The 21,752-nt window shown below is 41.6% G+C and overlaps 1 protein-coding gene across 4 annotated transcripts in view; it reads right to left on the minus strand.

The window, feature by feature from the left end:
* The window catches only part of Ryr3 (ryanodine receptor 3), a 528,612-nt gene that overhangs the window by 152,083 nt on the left and 354,777 nt on the right, over nucleotides 1–21,752 (minus strand). For all 4 annotated transcript variants that reach the window (XR_004388016.1, XM_032903887.1, XM_032903885.1 and 1 more), the window contains exons 39-42: nucleotides 5,570–5,843; nucleotides 4,152–4,266; nucleotides 2,895–3,024; nucleotides 1,594–1,697 (exon numbers count right to left, since the gene is read on the minus strand). Coding sequence is in view for 3 of the 4 variants with exons in the window: in XM_032903887.1 (XP_032759778.1) it covers nucleotides 1,594–1,697; nucleotides 2,895–3,024; nucleotides 4,152–4,266; nucleotides 5,570–5,843 (623 nt within the window). In the remaining variant the exon portion in view is untranslated. The remainder of the gene's footprint in view (nucleotides 1–1,593; nucleotides 1,698–2,894; nucleotides 3,025–4,151; nucleotides 4,267–5,569; nucleotides 5,844–21,752) is intronic.

Raw genomic sequence — 21,752 nt, forward strand, 5'->3', positions numbered from 1 at the left:
CACCACCACCACCACCACCAACACCGCTGCCACCGCCGCCTCCGCCACCACCACCACCACCACCACCACCACCACCACCACCACCACCACCACCGCCACCACCACTAACAATAAAACTTGTTCTGAGGGTCACAGGAGTGAACTTCAATTATAATAAAGTTCAATCTCTGGCCATTCCCATCACCTTTCTCACCACACTCCCATGTACTCTGTGCTTCTGCCAAGCTTGACTTTCTGACTGTCCTGGATGTGGGCTTTCCTGGCTAAGCCCTAAACACCCAGGGCATGTTTCCCCAACAATGCAGCTCACTTGCTTCTGCTCATCTTATTTAATCCTGACCCAGGGTTTCTACCCTACCCTTGGTCATTGAGTTCCTGGATAAAAGACACACAGCCTTTATATTTACAATAAGCCTTAAGCAGCGCCTGGCCTCTATGTTATTAGAATCTACTTTTGAGTGATACCCTAAGTTATTACTTAGTAGGTTTCATCTGAGCTGCTCTTAACTCCAGTTGGGTAACCCATCAGGGCCATGTTCTCTTGACTCTTAATCCATGGTGACTTCTTTCCTCCTCCTACATGTCTTATTCCCCTTCTGGTCCTCTTCTGACCCCAAGGCCATGAAACCTAAACCCCACCTATGTCTCTTTTGCCCACCTATTGGCTGATGGCATCTGCTTTTTACCAATCAGAAATAATTTGGGGGCAGGGTCCCTTAGCATCTCTCTTCTCTGGGATAACCATGTCTTGGGGGCCTACACCTCAATTCATCCCTATCATTGCTTTCTCTAAGTGACAGCTTTTTCCCCTTATGCTCTCAAACCTGCTCACTGTACAGAGTGTGGATGACCTCTGACCTCTACAACTCTCCTTCAACCCCATCAAGGTTGTTCTTCACATTTAGTACACAGGTGGTTAATTTTATCAGCCATCCGGTCAGGCAAATAATTCTATGGTGGAAAGACTTCCGATCAGATACTTACTGAAGTCTCACTATAGCACACTATGGTTGTTTTCTTTATTATAAACTTACTAATTCTTAAAGCAACACCCCTAGGAAAGATGTATACAATACTCAGTATCGAGAACATAGAACTTTCTAGAGTGTTTATTCTAACTCAGGGAGCCACGCATCTTTATTAACCCCGGGCAGACCAGCTTGGTCATCTCCACTATCAGGAACTGCATTCAGAATCCCAGTAGGGGGCAGCATATTGAGTTCACACCTTCCTGTCAGGTTTCTTTCATATGTGGATTCATGAGTTAGGTCACACAGACATTTCCTTTAGGAACCACAGGCATCCAGGGATATTCCACGTTGACAGGCGGAATGGACCTCCACCTTTGAAGAACACAAATGCCCACACTCTCATGTCTAAGAAGCTCATACATGATCCTGTATGACCATGGTAGAACCATCTGTGCTCATACAGGATCATGCATGACTACAGTAGCACCAGGCTCTCATATTATACCACATTTTCACCAGTATGAAATGGATCTGAATACAAACCTAGACACTGGCTTGCTTTCCCCGTGTGGCTGCAATTCAGTTAGGAGAAAAACATGTTGTTTCCCCAACAACTAGTTACCTTCTCAAGATCCGGTTCTTCTAAGCCCAGTGCTAATTCGTTATTGTCCATCACAGAGGAGGCTGCCACATCCAGTGGGGTGGACCCCCTCATCGATGGGGATGCTAAGAAAGATGGGGAGACAAAAAGAAAGTATTAAGGCTATCCAAGTCTGATTTGAGATTGCAGTGCACAAACATGGACACAAGAGGGCAGCAAATACACTAAAACCTGGCCCGTGTTGCTGTTTTCAGAGGGCTCGGGCTTTAGAGAAGCTCCATTTGTTTTCCTTTAATTTCACACTCATTAAGGTTGATTATATTAATCATCACAAAATCACTCTATAGAATGGGTTGGGACTACGTTGTTTCGAGAACCTTTGCAACACAAAACTTCTTGGGGTCTCCATTTGGTGATCACTCAAAAGACTCACAGGTTCCCTCATTGTCTGGGCTCAAATAACTTTGAAAATCTTGGAGTTACCACTTGGAGTTTAAAAATAGTCCCCAACTGCAGGAATTCGTACATTAGTGTGCTAATGTTGTCTGTGATATTTATTTTTGGTTTGTTTAGCTCCTAGACTACAATTATAAAAAAAACTTCAAATGATATTTTACAAGAAGGAGAAGGAAGAAGAGGAGAAAGAAGAGGAAGAGGAGACGAATTTAGATAGCCTGAGGTTGCATTTGATAAATAAAACAACAACAAAAAACAAAACAAAAGTAAGATTTCAGATTTCAAGTGAATGGGTTTGTGTATTCCAAGTTCATGTGGTTTCTATCCAGCATGGTCAAGTCAGGCGACAGTGTGAGTTGCTTTTCTCACAGTGGTGATGAGCTACTATTTATCCACATTTGTTATCAAGCTGTTTTTCCATAGCTGCTCTTGGCCAGTCTGCTATGCTGCTAAGGGCAGCGTTTGCTGGTTGGCTGGTGGGCCAGGAATGAATCCTGCCGCAAGCTTGGATGCATGGCCTTGGTCCTAAGAGCTCTGCTCACTGATCAGATGGGTGGGCTGGGAGAGATGCTGCCCTCAGATTACAGCCTCAGTTCCAGACAGCATTTTATAAAGCACAGGCCGCTGGACCTGAGAGGGGACAGTGACTCAGTCACCAATGCAGCTGCTCCAACACCTATGCAGACAGTGGGGAGCACAGACTGTTTTTATGCATTTGGTTATAGAACAGGCCGGCTCTGCTTTTGCACTTACATGGATCACAGCGTACATGTGGAGTCTTTCCCTTTTTCTCCTAAGTAGTCAGGGGGAAGAGCGAAATAAATGCCTGGGTCCAAGGTAGAAGCTGTAATGCATGCCACACATACCTAGGCCCACACTACTGTTCTCCAGCAGGTAACTCAGATGCTCAAACATGGCCTTCTGATTTTGCCGGCTAATTCGACAGAAATAGCAAAGGAAGCGGCAGCAGCTAGCAACCATCTTTGGGAAGGCAATCTGTGGGCAGACGCAGAAGTATTAGACAGGCGAACCTGTCACATGGCCTTCACGAACAGTTGAATCTTAAAAAGGAATCTGAGGTTGAAGTCTCACAAGCTATGAACATGAAGTTTTTCCTTACACCTCTTCCCCCTAAGACATTCGTAGGAGGAACAGAACACAGAATGCCTAAGAACGAGGCTTCTGAAAATATTGGAAATTGGCTATCGTGCTCCAAGATCTTCCCTTCAAAGGAAAACATCCATCAGTTATAACCTATTTCCTTATATGTCCCATGAAAGTGTATGACCCTGCCCCACACTGCAGTTGTTTCCAGCTGGAGTGAGCAGAACTCTGAAAGGTGAAACCAGAAACAGAGTAGCGGGATCATAGAAACCAAGAACCATTAGTCCATTAAAGCTTGGGTCCTCTGGGCCATGGGTGCCCCCAACAGTTAAGAACATCTGAAAGGCAATAGGCCCTGTTTCTGTGAACATGTTGCCAAGTATGTGTCCTCAATCAACCACTGAGAGAGAGAGAGGGAGGGGAGGGAGGGAGGGAGGGAGGGAGGGAGGGAGAGAGAGAGAGAGAGAGAGAGAGAGAGAGAGAGAGAGAGAGAGAGAGAGACATTCTGTTCTTCCTTTATATTCCCCCTGACAGTATTGGAGATGTCTGCATTGAAGATCACTTGTCCCAGTTAGTTTTAATTGCCAACCTGACTCAGCCTAGTCATCTGTGAGGAAAACTTCAGTTGAAGAACTGCTTAGATCCGGTTGGTCTATTGGCATGTTTATGAAGGATTGCCTTCATTATTAATTGATGTAGGAAGACCCCACCCACTGTGGGCAGTCACAAGCCTAAGCAGGTGGTCCTGGCCTGGGTAAGAGAGTTAGCTCAGCCCAAGACACCAAGGGAGTTAGAAAGAAAGCCTGTATAGTTTGTGCCTCTAGAATTCTGGTCTTAGGAAAACTGGTATAAATACTCAGTGGTACCCCGTGTTAGCAGCACTGCCCTGCTTCTTGGACCCTTTTGGCACTGTAAAAATCTTTGTGTATTCCAAGGGAGAAAGCAGACAACACATAACAGAGTAAGTCCATTATGGACTCCCACCCCAAGAGTCAATTTCTGGCAAAGTACAGCATTACCTGAGACTTTTCGGTACCCAACACATTCACCATCACTTCCATCACTGTCTCATGCATGCCGAGGACTCTCATAAGGTTGGGATGCTGGTAAAACACCTTGTTGTTCATTATGTCCCTAAGAAAGCAATCAGAGAGAGTTCAGCATCTGCTGTTTTTCTGCTGTGACGATTCAGGAACGAGACACAAGCGGAGTGTGGAGGAAGTCACATTGAGGTGATAGGCTGAAAAATAGGAAGGCACTAGGTCATGGAGTACATATGAAATTGTTGTTGTTTAGCTGGCCCAAAAGAGGAGCACAGAATAATTTCTAAGCATTAGTGTTTTCCCTCTAAAATGCTTATTTTAATGATATTTAACAATTCTCGCTTCATCCTCTTTCTTTTGCTTATAATAAATTCTAAGACCACCAAAATCTCTGGATCTCTCTCTGTGTACCCAGGAACTTCTTTTCTCCCCTTACACCCGTGTCTCTTTATACTCGGTTTCTTAATGATAGGCCTGCTATCACTTTTAAAGGCATTTTGTATTCAATACCATGGAGTTTGTGGACACCAGACTTCAAAAGGCAATGGCACGAACATGTAACAACCACCGTGCTTTTAAGCTACTCAGCACAAATTCATACAATGAAGCTTAGGCAAACAAAAGCCTGGAAATGGAACCTTTGCCTGGAACTAGGCTGGAGGGGGAGAGGCTATTTCTGCAGCCCATTTCTCTCCTATTTCTACTCCCTCTTAATATCTATTAGAATTTTCCTTCTTGCAAATTAATTTAGGGAACACACACACACACACACACACACACACACACACACACACACACACATTCTTTCTTTCCGGACAATCATCTGAAACAGTTTCCTGGTTCTTAGCGGTGCTTCTGTAGTTTGCCGGCTCAAGGATGGTGAGAGAACTGTTGCTTTTGATTTTAATCATGTAACACCGTGGATTGGCCAGCAACCTTTCTGCTGCATGTTTTTTCCTGTAATAAAAGGAAATCCTCCTGGCCCCTAAGTTGCCATGAATTGTCAACACGGTTTGCGAGGCAGACCCGTGGGATAGTGTTGTAAGTTAAGGCATTTCACAGAACTAACAAAATCACTCTGTAGTTTAGAACTAGAAAACGGGGCTGGCTGGGACTATCTCAGAAATCCCAGGGGGACAGCCAAAGGCTCCAGAGCTCAAATTGTTTCTCTCTCAGATTAACTATATTGTCATCTCCTTTGGATTTGTTTCCATCGCCCAACTTAGGCTATTTTCACAAGAGTTTCTATGGATTCTTTTCATTTCTTTTGGCAATGTTCATTCACCTTGAACAACAGACAGTCTGGTACCTCACACTACAGAGGACAAGATGTACTACCACAAGGAGGGAAAGAGAAGTCTATCCAGAGAACAGCACTTGGTGAGAGAGCCTACCCTAGCCCGTTGATCATGAGGAGCTCCTCTTCTCTCCCCATCCTGACACTAAGCAGGGACCGAATCTGGCCCAGGGCAGCCAGCAGGTTGATGGTGTCGTTCACAGAGGCCTGGCTGATGGTGTAGGTCTTCCGCAGAGCCTGTAGCAACTCCCCGATGCTGTCATACTGTCTCCGGAGGAGGTTGAACATCATCCTCACCAGCTCTGCATCCTGGATTTGGTTCTCCTGGGCCCAACGGATCATTGTCTGTGAGACGAGTTCCTTCAGTGTTGCTGGAAGGAGAATAGGAGAGACCGCTAACCATCGATGCCCAGGGTAGAGAAAGTTAGGAAGTGCAGACACTTTCTTCAACTAACAGACATATCAACAGCTAGTTCAGGTTAAGTTTTTTCTTATTTTAAGGCTGAGTCACAGCATGTATATCAGTAGATTATATTGTCAAGACATGAACACGCTACCTATACCATAATAAAAATATCACATTTACACTAAAAAATGCTATTCTCACTTGATTAATGTTTAGATCCATACTAAAAATCAAATAGTGAACAAAACTCAGTCCTTGCCTTTAAGGAGTGCATAAGCCAGTTCTTTACATTTTTATTTTGTGATAAAATTTTATCATTATTGTATAATACAATGCAATGAGTGCTACAACAGAGGCATTTGCAAGTGCCGTGAGTCAGTGCAGAGTGACTGTTCTGGGTGGGCAAAGGTGTGAACATAGAACATTGCCCTGTGCTTCTTTAGCATAAAGCAAATGACATATTGATGTTTATTGTCATAGCTACTGTCCTACGTATATTGGAGGCATCCTTTAGCAGACACTAACTAGGCTAACAAGTCAAGAATGAAAGCTAATTTAGATGCTGAGGACATGACATATATTTGGAGAAGCATGGAACTGGACCAAGAGGACACTGTCAGGTTTGAAGGCTTGGAGGCTGCAGAGCTGACATGGAAATAGCTTCTCTGTACTGAATCCTTTGCAGGAACCAGCTGGTGCTGTAGCATGAATTACCTTCACAGGTGCGGAGGCTGACACTACTATCATACGCAGTTCTGCAAGCACAGGAGAAATCGGCTAACGTGAGACCAGCTAAGGACCTCGCAGTGGACAGACCACATGGCCCTGATGACTGATGATTGTCTTTGTTTTGGGAATATATTAAGAGGAGAAAGGCTGATCTGAGAGGTGAAAGGAAAGCACGTTCAAACAGCTGGTTAGGGGATTCTCACCCCTGCCATCACATGTGCAGTTCCAGAAGGTTCCACAACACGAGGGAGAGAAAACCATAATAATGTTCAAATCTCACACTGCCACCAAGGTCCTGGGAGGTCTGGATGGGACCAGATCCTTCATTCAGGCCAGATGATAAAACTAGAGCTAAGGGGACAACGCAGGTTATGAAATCCACCTGAGAAACGATTAGAGTTGCACTCAGATGACTGCTTTCTGTAGTCTGTGTGATTGCAATAGTTAACTTTTCTACTCCACATCACTATACATAGCAGATGTCTGCTCCACATACACGCTTGGCTCTACCACAGGCTATAAAAATAGTCACCAAAGCTCCAAATGATGTAGATGTAAAGGATTAATTTAGCTTCCTGCTGTGACTGTCAGCCCTGTAGGTGTTTCAGGTTCAGAGAGGAGACACACTGAAACAACTCAAAAAAAAAAAAAAAGATACACAGTCTAGAGAGAACAGTAAAAGGATCTTGCTGACCTTGCACCTGAGGATCAGGGAACACCACAGAGGAGGTGGTGGAAAGAATGCAAGAACCAGAAGTTCAGGATGCCTATTGCCAAATAGTGTCCTCTAGGCACACTTGGGAAAATACAATCATGAAATCTCAATGGTATGGTTGCTTGTATAAGACCAGCATAATCACAACGACAGGTGGTATGCCAATGTGGACAAGGGAAATTCCACATTGTCCCACCCCTAGATGAAAAGCTTTTGGTAGTCAGTGCCTGCAGAGAGAAACCCCAAGTGATCATGTTTGTGTACAGATGAGCAACATGTACATATAAACAACAATAAATGGACTCAGTAGGATGTGTGTGTGTGTGCGTGTGTGTGTGTGTGTGTGTGTGTGTGTGTGTGAAATAATAATAATTAGAGTCCATGAATTTTGGAGAGAGGGGCTAGGAAGAGTTCGAGGAGGAAGAGAGTAAGTGATATAAATAAGTATTTAGGTATGAGGTTATCAAAAACGTAGTTAGTAGGGACTTATGACTAATACCTATTAACATCTGCACCTTCTGTGGGGGACAAGTTGTTAATGGGCTGTCTTGGGCTTTTCGAAACAAACTATTTTCCTGTTGAGTCATTGGCCAAAGAGGTCCCGTAGGCCTCATCTCCCCCCAACATCACAGACGATTACCAAGGCTGTTATTTACTCTCCATAATCCAATGGGAAGACCCTATTGGTGAAGACACAATGTATTTATGTCATCAAAAATGGAGAAATCAAGCTGGAGCCTAAGTAGAATTGTCACTCCTTCTGACTAGCATTCATGGCACTGGAAGGTACTTTGCACACTACGAGTGGACAAAAGTAACCAATAATATCACTCAGATATAAACCCTGAGACTTGCCTGCAAGGTATCCTGGGGCAGTAGTGGCACAAATGAGTAGTCAGCCATTTTTTAAGTGGATTTAAGGTACACTCTATGGGATGAAACTCACACCCGACACTGCTGAAGGGTCCAAGAACCCAAGGCTAGATAGGTCATGAGCCAAGAGGAAAACCTAAACTCTTATTCTGCTAAAGAAACATAGCAATGAAATGACATTTTTCTATACCCATAGGTCAGTGCCTTGCTTAACCCTCATCAGAGATCTTCTTCTTGCATCTGCTGGTAATTAACAGAGAGATCCACATGTGAAAATGAACGGAGTGTTAGAATCTTTGAAATGCTCAGCCTTAAATGGGATGTTTTTGTTTGTTTGTTTTGTTTTTATCAACTCCCTCCACCCAAGGCTTAGAAATCTATGTGGAAGAGGAGGCAGAAAAGTTGTAAGAGTCAGAGATGATAGGTGACCCAAAATAGCATCTTTCAGGCTGACGCACATATAAACTCATAGAGACATAACAACACTCATAAGACCTTCACAGGTTCAAACCAGGTCAAACCCCAGCATTGGGAAGGGGACATAGACACAAAGTCCTACCCATAAACAAGAAACTTTTTGCAATTAATACCTGCTGGGAAATGGAAAACTAGTTTTCTCCAATGAAGTGCCACTGGAAATATCAACCACATTCCAGGGCAGTCCTGATTCTCAGAGTAGTTGGGTCAATACAAAATGGACTTCATCCATTTTGTGTGTTTTTCGCTTTTGTTGTTATTGTTGTTGTGGGTTTTTTTTTGTCTTACTGATTTTCTTTTCTTTCTTTCCATTGTTTATCTCTTTTGGTTTTCATTTTTTGTCTTTTGCTGTTTTCTTTTGTTTGAGAGATAAAAAGTACACGAGGTTGGGTAGGTAGGGGGATGAGAAGCATCTAGAAGGAGTTAAGGGAGAGAAAAGAATTTGACAAAAATATACTGCACAATTTTTTTTAAATTAAAATAAAAAAGAAACTGTTTTTCCAGGTACAGCTGTTCCCATTTCTTCTAGTTAAGATAGTAAAAACAAAAGGAATATACAAAAATACAGAAATTCTTGCATCTGATACAAGTTCTGTAAATATCACTTCCTTTAAAGCACACACTATGGTGTGAATGAACTTAGTTCTTGTTATAAGTGGCCAGATCCTCCTCTGAAATAATGCACATCATCAAAGTTCTTGGCATACAGGAGAAGCAACGAGCAAGAAGAGTCACTCATTAGCTAAAAGTCACTTCTTCTGCAATAGGAAGTTTGCAGAGTCACAAAACCAAATAATTGGTAGAATTCCCCCAACCTGGCTTTATGTCTTTGGGTTGTTGGTCAGTAAGTCCAAGAGACTCCCTAAACTACATAGGCTATTTCAGTTGCCCTTGGTTACCTCTCAGAACTTGAAGACAGACCCTATTGGTGAGGATACCACATACTTTGGACATGAAACTTGGGGAAATGAAGCTCAAGCTGACCTGGAAGCCTCTTCCCTGGAGACTAGTTCTTATAGTACTAGAAAGTGCTATGCAAGCTGTCCAGGGAGAAAAGCAATCAATAGTCTTACTCAGCTGTAAAGCCTGTGATCCACAACAATGGCCAGCATGACAAGATATTCCACAGGATGTAGTAATGGCACTTATACTTTAGGGTTAGCCAATGGCCAGGCAATCGGACTTAAGATCTACTTAAGACTTGGTAGTATAAACAAGGCCAATTATTCATGCTAGTCACGGACCCTAGAGGAAAACCCACTACTGCCACTTTCCTAAACAGTATAATTTCCAAATACATTCTAAATATTTATCTTTATTTTTACAGATAAATGTTGTTCTTATCCTTCATCAAAAGAAGATGGGGACTTATAGCATAATGTGACTATCACAGAAGTCCACCACTGGTCAAAATGCATAGAACACTGACTGTGGAGTGCCCAGCCCTACCTGATACATCTAGAAAAAAACTCTATACATAAGACCCAGAAAACAGTACAGAAGAGGGAGCAGAAAGCTTGTAAGAGCCATAAGACAATGATATCTTCTGTAAATAATGTCATTCCTATATGACAGGAAAGCTGCACCTATGAACTCTTAACAATATGGTTGCCTAAACCTGAATGATGACAACACCAGTTGACATGCTACATGGACAGGGGCATGCTCATGGAGCTCTACTACTACATGAGTACTATAGGTAATCAAGGGTTACAGAGAGAGAGAGAGAGAGAGAGAGAGAGAGAGAGAGAGAGAGAGAGAGAGAGAGAGAGAGTGAGTTTCCCTAGGGACAAGCCCTCTGATGGAATCTCTAGTCCCAAGTAGTCATCCCTAGACATATTATATACGATAAACACCAAATGGATTCAGCAAGTTGTAGTCATATAAACATATGTATGTATAAGTAAATGATGATGATGATGATGATGATGATAAAGAAATCATGAATATGAGAGGGAGATCGACCCAGGAGAAATTAGAGATAAAGGGAGAGGTAGAAAGGTTGTAAATATAGTACTTACACACATAATTCTCAAAAAACAATTAAAAATATACATGAAGAAATTTATATTTCTACAATGAGTTAGGTTCTCTGTATATCTTTATATGTGAAAATTAGAATAATCAGTACAAAGCAATGCCTGTAACATACTGACAAACATTAATGATTAATACTATAAATAATGGTAGTTGTGAAAGTTTAATCAGCAGATTAGGGGACTCAAAATTATTTAGGCAATTGGGAAGGACATAATGATTCAAAGATATTATTTGATATTTTAATTGTATTGATATTGGCACTAATGGTGGAGAAAAAAATGATAGGCAAAAATTGCTGGGGTCTTAGAACAAAAAGTCAGTATGACTTATTGTCACTTTCCTGGGAAAACAGCCAATTTCACATTGCAATGTCTTGAATAAAGATGAATCTATCAATAAAACTTTCAAGATTTAACCCTATAAACACAATGGTGAGAAGCACAAAGTTGCACATCAGCACTTAGTGTTTTTTTTTCCCTTGAGGATAAACATTTATATGTAATTGAGTTGCCAGCTAAACTAGCCTCTTGTCTAATGGAATACCATTTTAAATGACAAGAAAAACAGCCTGTGACTAACTGGTCTTGGATAATTGATTTTTTTCCAAAAAGAAAAAATAAAATTTTCAATGTAAATGATAGTATTTATTGCCAATAAAGAAATTTGAATTTCAAGTGAAAACCAGAATTCTGGCAAACATTATCTGCCACTGTGAGCTTTGACAGCTTCTCAACACTTAAAGATCCCCTGATTAAATTATTGATATTAGCAAATGTGATTTGAAAATATTTATAATGAACTGTGTCAACAGTTGGTAACTCTGCATTATTCAAGAAAATAATGATTTCCATAGAGCAATGCACACAGCTACAAAAAAAAAATGTACTAGTGCCAACCAACAGGCAAACTATCCCCATGGACTTCTGTTTCAGCTTAGAATTTTGTAGGTTGTGTTTTGATTTTATTTACCCCGTCTTGTAACTCTTCCTCAACCCATCTCCCCATCCTCCCTTCCCAACTTTGTATTCCCTCTTTTAAAATGCCCACTGAATCCAATTTAGGCTGCCAATATAGTCTTGGATGTGTGGACTTCCACTGGATAGTGGTCAGCTACAAGTGGCTATTCTCTTAAAGAAAATTGACCCTCTTTGGCAGATGTCAATTATGTACTAAAATATAAAGCTAATTTGTTTAAAATTGCATATACTAACTAATTTTTGAGATTTATTCATTTATTAGGAAAGACCCTCCATAACTGCACCAATAATCTACAGAATTATTAGTCCTTTCCCAACTATACTTATATTTCAGGCAATTTTCCCTATTATTTTGTCAAATGCAAGAATAAAACTGTCTTTCAGATAATAAATTTATAAAAAGATAAAAGCATATAGTTCTTTTCAAAAGAAAAATTAGTTTTTATGCAAATATTGCTAAGTGTATAACTATACATTTTAATTATTTTTAGATGAAATTAGCAACATTATAAAATGTTGCAGTTTTAATTTCTAAGTAAATACTGATATGTAAATGGCCTAGATTAGAGCTCTAAGACCTATGCAATATTTGGAAAGATAAATAATATCCAAGACCAAAAAACTTTGACACTCATTGGTGGATGGACTGTCTCTCTTACAAAGCAAAGGCTGTTGTCTCTTGAAAGCAAAGCTCTCTCTCCAGCTTTGGTGAACCCCACTCCATCAGGCTGTGTGATTCTGATTAGTGAGCCAAGGCTTCCATCTAGAAAGCTACAGTTTAAGGATATTTCTTTGCTTGTCTCTGTGTGGATTAAAAGTGAGTGCATGAGAGCAAGACTCCTCACATTGAGAAATAGAGTGAGGATTAAAGAATCATTATTTTGAGAATTGAATCCTGGAGGTTAAGGGCTCTGACCATTATTCACCGGGCACTAAAGTGCTCCCTGTAAGCTTAAAGGGCTCTGAAAGTTTCCCACTTAATTTGAGCTAAATTTGAGCTTAAGACCAGTCATCTTCAGAGAAGGGAGGGGTTGTGTCTGTGTTATTCAGTGGTTATATGGCCTTCTTTGGTTGACTCTGTAGCCAACATGGGGCACATGAAGAACTGGCAGGCTCTAGACAACTTAATTCTTAACCTCCACATCAACTTATCTTCATCAATGCAAATGGTCTCAATAGTAATGGAAGCCATGGTTGTGAGGTGCAGGAGTTCTACTGTAGCACCAGTGAGATCCCAGGATATATGTCATGGACATGTTTCTGCTTGTCACTGACTGAAAACCAAGTGATATCTTGTTGTGTCACTTCTAAAGCAGCTTCTGAATCAAATGCTATTTTATGGGGTTTTTCTAGGTGCCCAAGACTGTGTTAGGTGCCTTTATAAAACCATTTCAGAACACCATTATTGTGCACAGGTCCCTAGCTGGGGAAACTAAAAAAATGTATGTAAGTTATTTGGTCGTGTAGTCAAATTGGCTTCTAAATATTTGTGTTAATACTCATAAACTGCTCGGAGAAGACTCCTTTTGCAGTGGGCAGCAGTCAATGCAGAGATGAATAGTTGTTCAAAGTGATAAAGGGCAAAGTGTGAAGAAGAGACTAAGTGCTCAGCCCTAAGTGGGATATTTGTATTAACTACCTTGCCCTCTACCGTGGCTCAGGAAATGAAATGGAAGAGGGGTTCTAAAGAATGAACAAGCGAGAGGATGGGAAGGGGGTAAGAGTGCTCTCTTCTGGACATGCCCTGGCTGTCACCTTCATGAATTCGCACAGCTATGGTTATTTGTGCTAGATTAAACTGCCAAGCCCCAGTTCTGGCATAGACAGGAGAGGGTGCTCCAAGCCCTTTTAATGAGGACCCATTTGCCAGTTGATTGCTACAGGAGGATGGAGAATTTTTTTTTTTTTTAAATGTTCCTAATGGTAATTCTCCTGTGCTCCAGTGGGTGGCCCCATGTCCACGCATATACAGACAGTGCTAATTAGACTTATCAAAATCAGTAACACAAACAGCAAACAAACAAACCTGAAAAGAAAGGAAAAAGAGGAGGGGACACAGAGAGAGGTCTCAGTGGTTTAGTGCACTTGCTGCTCTTGCACAGGATCTAAGCTCAGGTCCTAGGACTCATGTTGGGTGACTCAGAACCACTCCAGTTTTAGGGGTATCTGATATGGCTGGCCTCTGTGAACACTCTCACTCAGGTGCATATGCCCACCAAAAGACACACACATACACAAAATTTTAAATAAATTAAGTCTTTAGAAACAAAGATAGGAAGCTAGTAGGGGGTATGCTATGGAGATATGTGGAGAGAGTTGGAAGATGGAGGTAGGGTGGGTATGATTATATTTCATGTGCATGAAACTGTCAAGAATTAAAATATATGTAAAATAAAATGAAAATAAAGGTGGTTCAGACTTATAGATTTCTATTCATATCAGTAGGAGCTGTCAAGTGTCCCCAAACTGTCAAAAAAAAAAAAAGGAAGAAAGTGAATTGTGCACTGATGTGATTATTATTAACATTTTAATGCATTCGATTTTTGAAATTAGTGTAATTACATATAGGCGACTTCCTCAAATATACTGATATGCCCCATTTAAAATGATTATTCAAGCTCACTCAGAATAGCAATATGTTGAATGCACTGTATTTGTTAGAAAGACCTGATTTCTAGGGAACACCTTAGAAGACAATAGTTATTTCACTCCCTGACTTTTGTACTAGTCATATATTCTGCAAACAGCATGTCTTCCTATCAGAACTTGATTTAGTATACCCATTTGGGAGTGTCTGATTCAGTTGTTTACTGTCCACCACCAGTTACTTTATAACCTGCTTCTTTGATTTCAGAACTCTAAGCTGTCCACTTGTGACCCTTACAGGAAAAAGCAGTCATCTACCATTGTTTCAAGACCTCTCCTTTAAGTGGTCAAATGACCAGCTTCTAATGCCAACTACCACAAAAAAAAAAAAAAAAAAAAAAAAGGTCATTTGCTCTCAGGGTGCAGGTTTCCATCTTAAAACTGCAGGAGTCTAGAACTTTCAAATACTTCTCTGGATATATTTTTTTTCTTTTCTCTCCAAATTTAGATCACAAGCCAAATGGTCATCACTCGATGAACTACATGCTTCTCATCAAAGGGTACATGATGGCCACTGGCAAAGCAAATCCCACACCTGTACTGTTAAAATTTCTGAGAGTACCCTTAAATCTGGGTCAGATTGGAACAAACGAATTCCAATTACATTGAAGAGAAGGAATAAACGAAACCACAGTGTACTGAAGTTAAACTCAGGAAATGATTTAAAATGTTCACAGTACAATGGAATAGAAAATTATGTGCATTTAAACAAAGTGTACCTATTTTAAAATTCCAAGTGATTGAAAGTCAGCCTGTGGTATGCTATAGATGGTCAGAGGCATGAATAGGAATGGATAATTTCTAAGTGTAGGCTACTGTTTGAGGTCTAAGAGGGCAAAGAGAGAGGATGGATCTGGTTGGCTGGGGAAGTAGGGAGGAATTCAGAGGAGCTGGGAAAGGGGAAACCATAACCAAATAGATTGTATAAAAATTATTTTCAATTAAGAAAAAAGAATAGATAGGAGTTGATGGTTTACAGTTACAGCACTCGCCAACAGCCTTTGTTAGACCCCCAGCTTAAGGGGCTGTGGTGGGGATGGTGGTTGCGATTGTATTTTTGACCTCTGCCTTCTGTTTTTCTCTTGTTCCTAGATTGAACAATGGATCCCCATCCTCTAAAAGATCTCCATATCCCAGTCTGCAGAAGTTGTGTTGCCTCACAGGGCAAAAGGGACTCTGTAGATCATATTAACTGAAAGATTCTGAGTCAGAGGGATTACTGTGGACGACTTGGGGGTTGATTTCATCCCAAGAGTCTTTGAGAGAAGAGGCAAGAGAGTCAGCAAAGAATGACTGGGGTCCTAGTGGAGCCCAAAGAAGGCAGTGTCCTCTAAAAGAGGGAAGGACAAGAACCAATCCTTCTAGGAGTACAATCCAGCACAGTCACTGTAGCCTCTGAAACTGTAAGGTAATAAGTTTGTGCTATCTGGGGTGTTAGGTTTATGGTAACTTGCTACAGAAGTGATTAGGAAGTTTGCATACTGTGATTCTAGGTCTTGAGTAGAGGAATTTTAAAAACTCCTTTTTGAGACTAACGCTCTATCAGGTTGTTGACAAAGCCTGAGGTCTCCATCCAATTGGTCCAGAGCTTAAAGCCAAGCTAGGCTTAACATTAAGCACAAAGAACAGCTATGGATTGATGGACAGCACATAGGGATCATATACAGTGCTTGCTGTCTTTTTCATGAAGCCTGCTTTACCTCTATCTCTGAAAATCAAATGCTATTACAACCTACATCTTACCGAGACCCCCCACAGAGAAAGTGGTGATGCTGCAGGTGATAGACACCATATACACCACCATGCAGGACTCACCTTGCTCTTCTGTCTTGACAGTATGTAACTCCCTGTTTGTGCAGGGTCCCTCTCTACTCTGTGGTTAATATTTTTCAAGAATCCAACTTTATTTCAAACATGGGTTCTACCAAGTTGAGTCATCCAGAATCTATTTTCTAGGTCAAATTGGCTGGTGCATCATGAATTGGCTTATGACCAATTTTCTAGTCAAGCAAAGGTGGTCTTGAAGGCCCTTAGAACAGCAGGAGAAGCTATCTTGCTCATCGATGCTTTTGACACAGTAAGGAATGGATTTAAGGCCCATTAAGACTGTAGCTGGCATCCCACTGCTAGTCTGAAAACAAAGCTGGAACAAGTGGATTGTGGGAAGAGTGAGCACAGCTACTGGCTCAGTCCATCCCAGCAGATGACCCCATCTCTAACTCTATAGAAATGCCCATCGGTGTGGCCCCTGTCTGCCTCTTCTTCCACAACTGGATTTTCTGTTTCTTGTTTGCTAAAAGCATTGGCATGATAAACATGGAAAGTAAGTTTGTATGACCTATGCTTTTTACACTCAAAGCTAAGGTGGATGCAGATTTCAACCTTCAGAATATTAAAGTCAGCACTGTTTTATCAGATCCTTCTTTGTTTCTTTCCTATTACATACCAAAACCCCCCCAAACCAACCAACCAACCAATCAACCAAAGAAACAAACAAAAAAACAAAATACAAACACAGAGAGGATAAGATCTTACCTAACATCATAGATGGTAAATGGTGATGCCCCAGGCTGCTGAAATCTATTCCTTGTACTTTATCATTTCAGGTTACTTACCTTCATAACACTCAGAAAAATAGATACTTTATTAGTACCTTAAACTTACATTATGCGTACTGTCTAGACACTTTCTTAATAAGTCATGAAATAGATTCAGATGTAAAATCCTGAAACCCATTAAAGCTTTAGTTCTTTTCCTGACACTCTTGGTCAGATTACTTTCTTAGAGCCTCATTTTCTTTACCAATAAAATAAAATCACCCTATAAAATCCCTCTTGAAGGAGGCAGTACAGTAATAAAAGCACTGGGCAGGACCAGCTGTGTGTCCTCAGACGAGTCATCCACCTCTCTGTGTCTCTGTCTGCATCTGAAAGTATATGCTATGAGACATGCTGTGCTCTTGAAAGAGTGGCAATAATGTATTCAAGCAGCAAATGAAAGCCTGTAGCTTCACTAGGCTAAATGGGTAAGCAGCAAGTTTTTACTACCATGTTTAGGGTCCAATTTCAATGTTATTCAGTTCGCTTTTCCTACGAGTAAAACCTGAGATTGAAGAAATAAAACAAAATCTCAAAACTCCAGCCGTTCCTGATGGCAGTAAGTGGCCATTATCACAGCGTCAGTGCACACCATTAATCACCTAGATGGGGGAGGTGAGCTCTGGGAAGTGTGTGGCCTTTGTGATGACTGTCCTGACTGCTGGTGGAGAGGAAATGGTCTGTCAGAGGTCACATGACATGGTCACACATTCTCCAATCAGCTACTGGGGAAGAGATTCCTCTCCTATGTGCCAAATGCCCAAGTGTACTGCTTAGCAATGGAAAAAGCCAGGGAATGTTAAATCCATGGATGTCAAGGACTCAACTTTAGACAGATTAATCAGGCCAATTTCTCTGTGCTTCTCCAGTGCTTCTCTGGCCCAAGATCTACAGTTGGGACCCATTTACCTTATTTTACAAGAACACAGGTGTTGGGGGTTATCACTGGGAATGGCACTTCAAGGTGGTCTGAAATGAAAGCAAAAGCCTGTAAGGCACTGGAACAGTGTTCTTGGGTAACTACTGTCTTTAATGTATGCTACTGGATCACAAAGAACATCCACCGGTGCTGTGACGCTGGCGGAGAGCCCAGAGCACCAGCACATGCCCCAGCTCTCCGTGTGCTTTGGGGAAGTACGTACTTGTTTTTGTCTGTTGTGGCTTTCCTAGCCTAGGACTAGGGCAAGATTTTCAGCTCCTTGTCAGTTCTCACACTTCTTGTTGCAATGATTATAGCTGCAGGTTAGCTAGCATTTCCTGCATGTCCAGCAATGGATTATGTCCTACACCTGAATTGCATTCAATCCTCATAAACATCACCTAAGAACAGAAAGGACAGTTGTGGCAGTGACCTAATTTCCCCATCATCATGGCTTTTACAGCTTAATCCTCACTTTACATTTTGTTTCAGTAAAGAACATTTCAATTTCTTGAACAGAAGTGGGTTCTTGTAAAGAGTAGGTCTGTTAATGCACCCAAGGGAGTGAGAGCTAAGCATGAGAAGTGGAGGTTTTAGCATGGGATGTGGACTGTTTACAACAGACTATGAACCCTACAACTGAGTCACACCAGCCTGGCTACCTTGGAGCCGAGCTTTCAGGGCAGACAGTGAGCAGTCATCTGGCTGCTGTACCTATCTGCTAAACCTGTCTCTAAATTTCCCTTCCTCTGTTATTGTGCATCTATGTGTGCTTGTGTGCATGCATGAGTTTGCGTATGGGGGTAACATGTACAGGAGTGTGTGCATATGTGTAATCATATCTGTGGAGACCAGAAGTCAACCCTGGGTCTTGTTTACCTAGTTTCTTGAGACGGGCTCTTTTATTGGCCGGTAGCTAATCAAGTAGGCTGAGAATGTCTGGACAGGTAAAGCAGCCTGTCTCTACCTTACCAGGGATGAGATTATAAGCACACATCACCACACCAGCATTTTTTCAAGGGTTTTAGGGATCAAGTTCAAGTCTTTGGCTCCTACATGACATTTCTACCTTGACCAGAGCCTTATACATATATGGGTAGAAAGATGAATGCAAACCCCCACCCTTCTTTCCTCACCACCTGGACACATTTTTAGTGTCAGAGGCAGCAATACTACACAAGCCACCAGTGAAACTGCACTCCAGCGTTCTAGCCGCATTCTGCTCTGTGGTTCCCTGGGGTCTCATCCATCATAAGGAGATAATTAGCCTGTTGTTTTTGAGATCAGTCATCCAGCCTCATAATCACTTTCTCAAAATGTACAGGCAATTGCATGACTGATGATGATATGATAGAGAAAAGAGCACAGAAGGGACAGAGAGTGCTTGCTCATCTGATTGGGGGAGGGGACGTGAATGAGAATGCCCCTCCCTCACCTAAGAGGCTCAGGTATTTGAATGTTTGGTCCTTAGTTGGTGGAACTGTCTTGGGAAGGATTAAGTGTGGGCTTGTGGGAGGAAAGTATGCCACTGGGAGTGGGATTTGGGCTTTCAAAAGCCCATGCCAGACCTAGTCTAGCTCTCTCTGTCTCTGTGCAGATGGGGACATAAGCTTTTTGCTGCTGCTCCAGTGCCACGCCTGCATGACTGCTACCACACTACTGTCATGAAGGCAGTGGACTCACCTTGTGAAACTAAGCCAGCCCCCGGGGTTAAATGTTTCCTTTTATAAGTTGCCTTGATCATGGTGTCTCATCACAGAAACGGAATAGTGACTAAGACATGGAGAAGCTCCTGAAATGAAGTTGGAGCTGAGACAGAACTGTGAACAGGCAATGGGAGCCTACCGTCTTTACTCAGGTCTTCAAACAGGAAGCAGGAGGTCACTGAGCTTGGTTGCTTATTGGGAGGAAAAAGTCAAGAACAGTGACATATAAAGTATCTAGGAGCGTGCACAAAGCACTCAGTATATGTAAGAGTTTCTTCTCCAGTTTTAAACACAGATCAGCAAAATAGAGGCCCACCATTGCTTACCTGAACCCCAGAGGACCTGGTTTGTATCTGTGGTTATACTGCACAGCAAGGGAGCAACACAGTTGGTTCTGACCTTGGATCTTTCTCAGAGCTGTGCTTCTCTTTTGCCATCACCTTTTCCTTTAATAGACTATTGGGATTACTCTGGTTCTACTATTCCCTATTTCCTGACTGAAGCTTAGCTGACCAACATCTTTAATCCCGTCTGTAACAGCATTCCCCTTCACATTCGACATCATATTTGTACATCCCATATTTGTACATGGCCTGTCGATATCATCTGAGGCATCATATTGTCTGCCACAGTCCTTATTCAAGTTATATCACCCAGAGCATTTCTGTCTTCCTGGTCCCAATGTCTCCCTGCAGCGGGGATAAGTGAAACCCTTGAAAGGTTATATTTCATAAACATATTTTACTGGTACCTCAAACAGTGCCTGAAATATGAGAGGCAATCACCAAATATTTGAAATTAAACACTATGCCAGATACACTTTGTATAGACTAAATAATTTTACAGGTGAAACGTGATGTACCACAGAGCCACCCCCATTTGTGTGGTGATCTCACTTGGTATTCATTTGTACCAGAGCCCAGGGCTTACTCTGGTTATAAAGAATACCTTCTCTGCCCAGGAGTAATCATAAATAAGCTGTAGCACTCAACTGGAGAGAATTTTTGTTTAGAGCTGTTATACCATTCAGTGACGAGGCAAATGCTTCCCCAAGTAGCAGCTTTGGGGCTTGATGGATTTGTAGTCATCTCTAGGGACTCCTCTGGTTTGAGCTTTATCAGAGGAAAGCAAGTATGTCCCAGGGACAAGAATGCCAGCTTAGCTCCCTGAGAGAGGGGAAGCATTTGTGCAACACAGCACAGGCTGAGAACAGAAGGCATCGCACCTCCTTTAGACAGACTCACTCCTACATCTAGTTCTACTGCTGAATTACAGTGGGTCAGCACAAGGTCTCTCATGTCAGCAGGGGGCCCTGTCTTTTTTGGTTGCATCGCTTGAGAGACTAAATATCCTTCGGGGCATTTCTTTTTACAGAGACTATGAGGAAAATCATCTCCCATGGAGAAGGCATAGGTACATCACATTTCATCTGTAAAATCCGATAGCTGATTTTCGTTTTCTTAACTTTAGCATTCAAGAGAAACAGCTGCTTGATCTCTTCTGGAGAAATAACTCAGTTGCTACAGCTACACAGTTATATTTAAAGAAATTCTGTCTTAACGGCAGCTTGCAGTCCAGTCTTAGCATGCAAGGGCTCTCTTACAAATGTGCTAGACAGAGACATAAAAATATGACCTAGTATGATGGGCTAGTGCTAGAGCATTTCATTATCATATAGCTCTTTGATAATACTCTAACGGTTTTCATTGATGCCATGGCTTGCAGTTAATTTACGAAAATCTCTTTAACACAGAGCTACTTAACAGCACTCAAATGAATTGCAGAACAGTGTTGTTCTGTCTTTCCTGAGACCATCTGATCCTCACCAACTGCTCATAAAAGTAAATCTCTGGGAGGGGTTACCACCACCTTACCTGATGGCTTTCAGTCCAAATCTTTGCCATCATTGACTTTTAAGTGCTAAAATTCTGCATGCTGTTAGGCTCTGACTTTCATTGCAAATGACCACTTACATAGGTTATAAATCTGTTCCGATATAGGAAACAGCATGATACTATAGGAAGAGAAGATACTTAGACCTGAAGTGAAGTCATAGCTTCACTTGAATTAGTTATCTCAGATTTGAGTTAATCAGTGGCCAGGAAAGGAGATCCAAGATGGAAAGGAGAATCATTGAACTTGTATCTCTTGATTTTTTTTGAGTCCTATTTCCCTCAATTGAATAATGAAGAAAG

Source organism: Rattus rattus, chromosome 5 (assembly GCF_011064425.1).
Source record: "Rattus rattus isolate New Zealand chromosome 5, Rrattus_CSIRO_v1, whole genome shotgun sequence".
In the NCBI taxonomy this organism is placed as follows: Eukaryota; Metazoa; Chordata; class Mammalia; order Rodentia; family Muridae; genus Rattus; species Rattus rattus.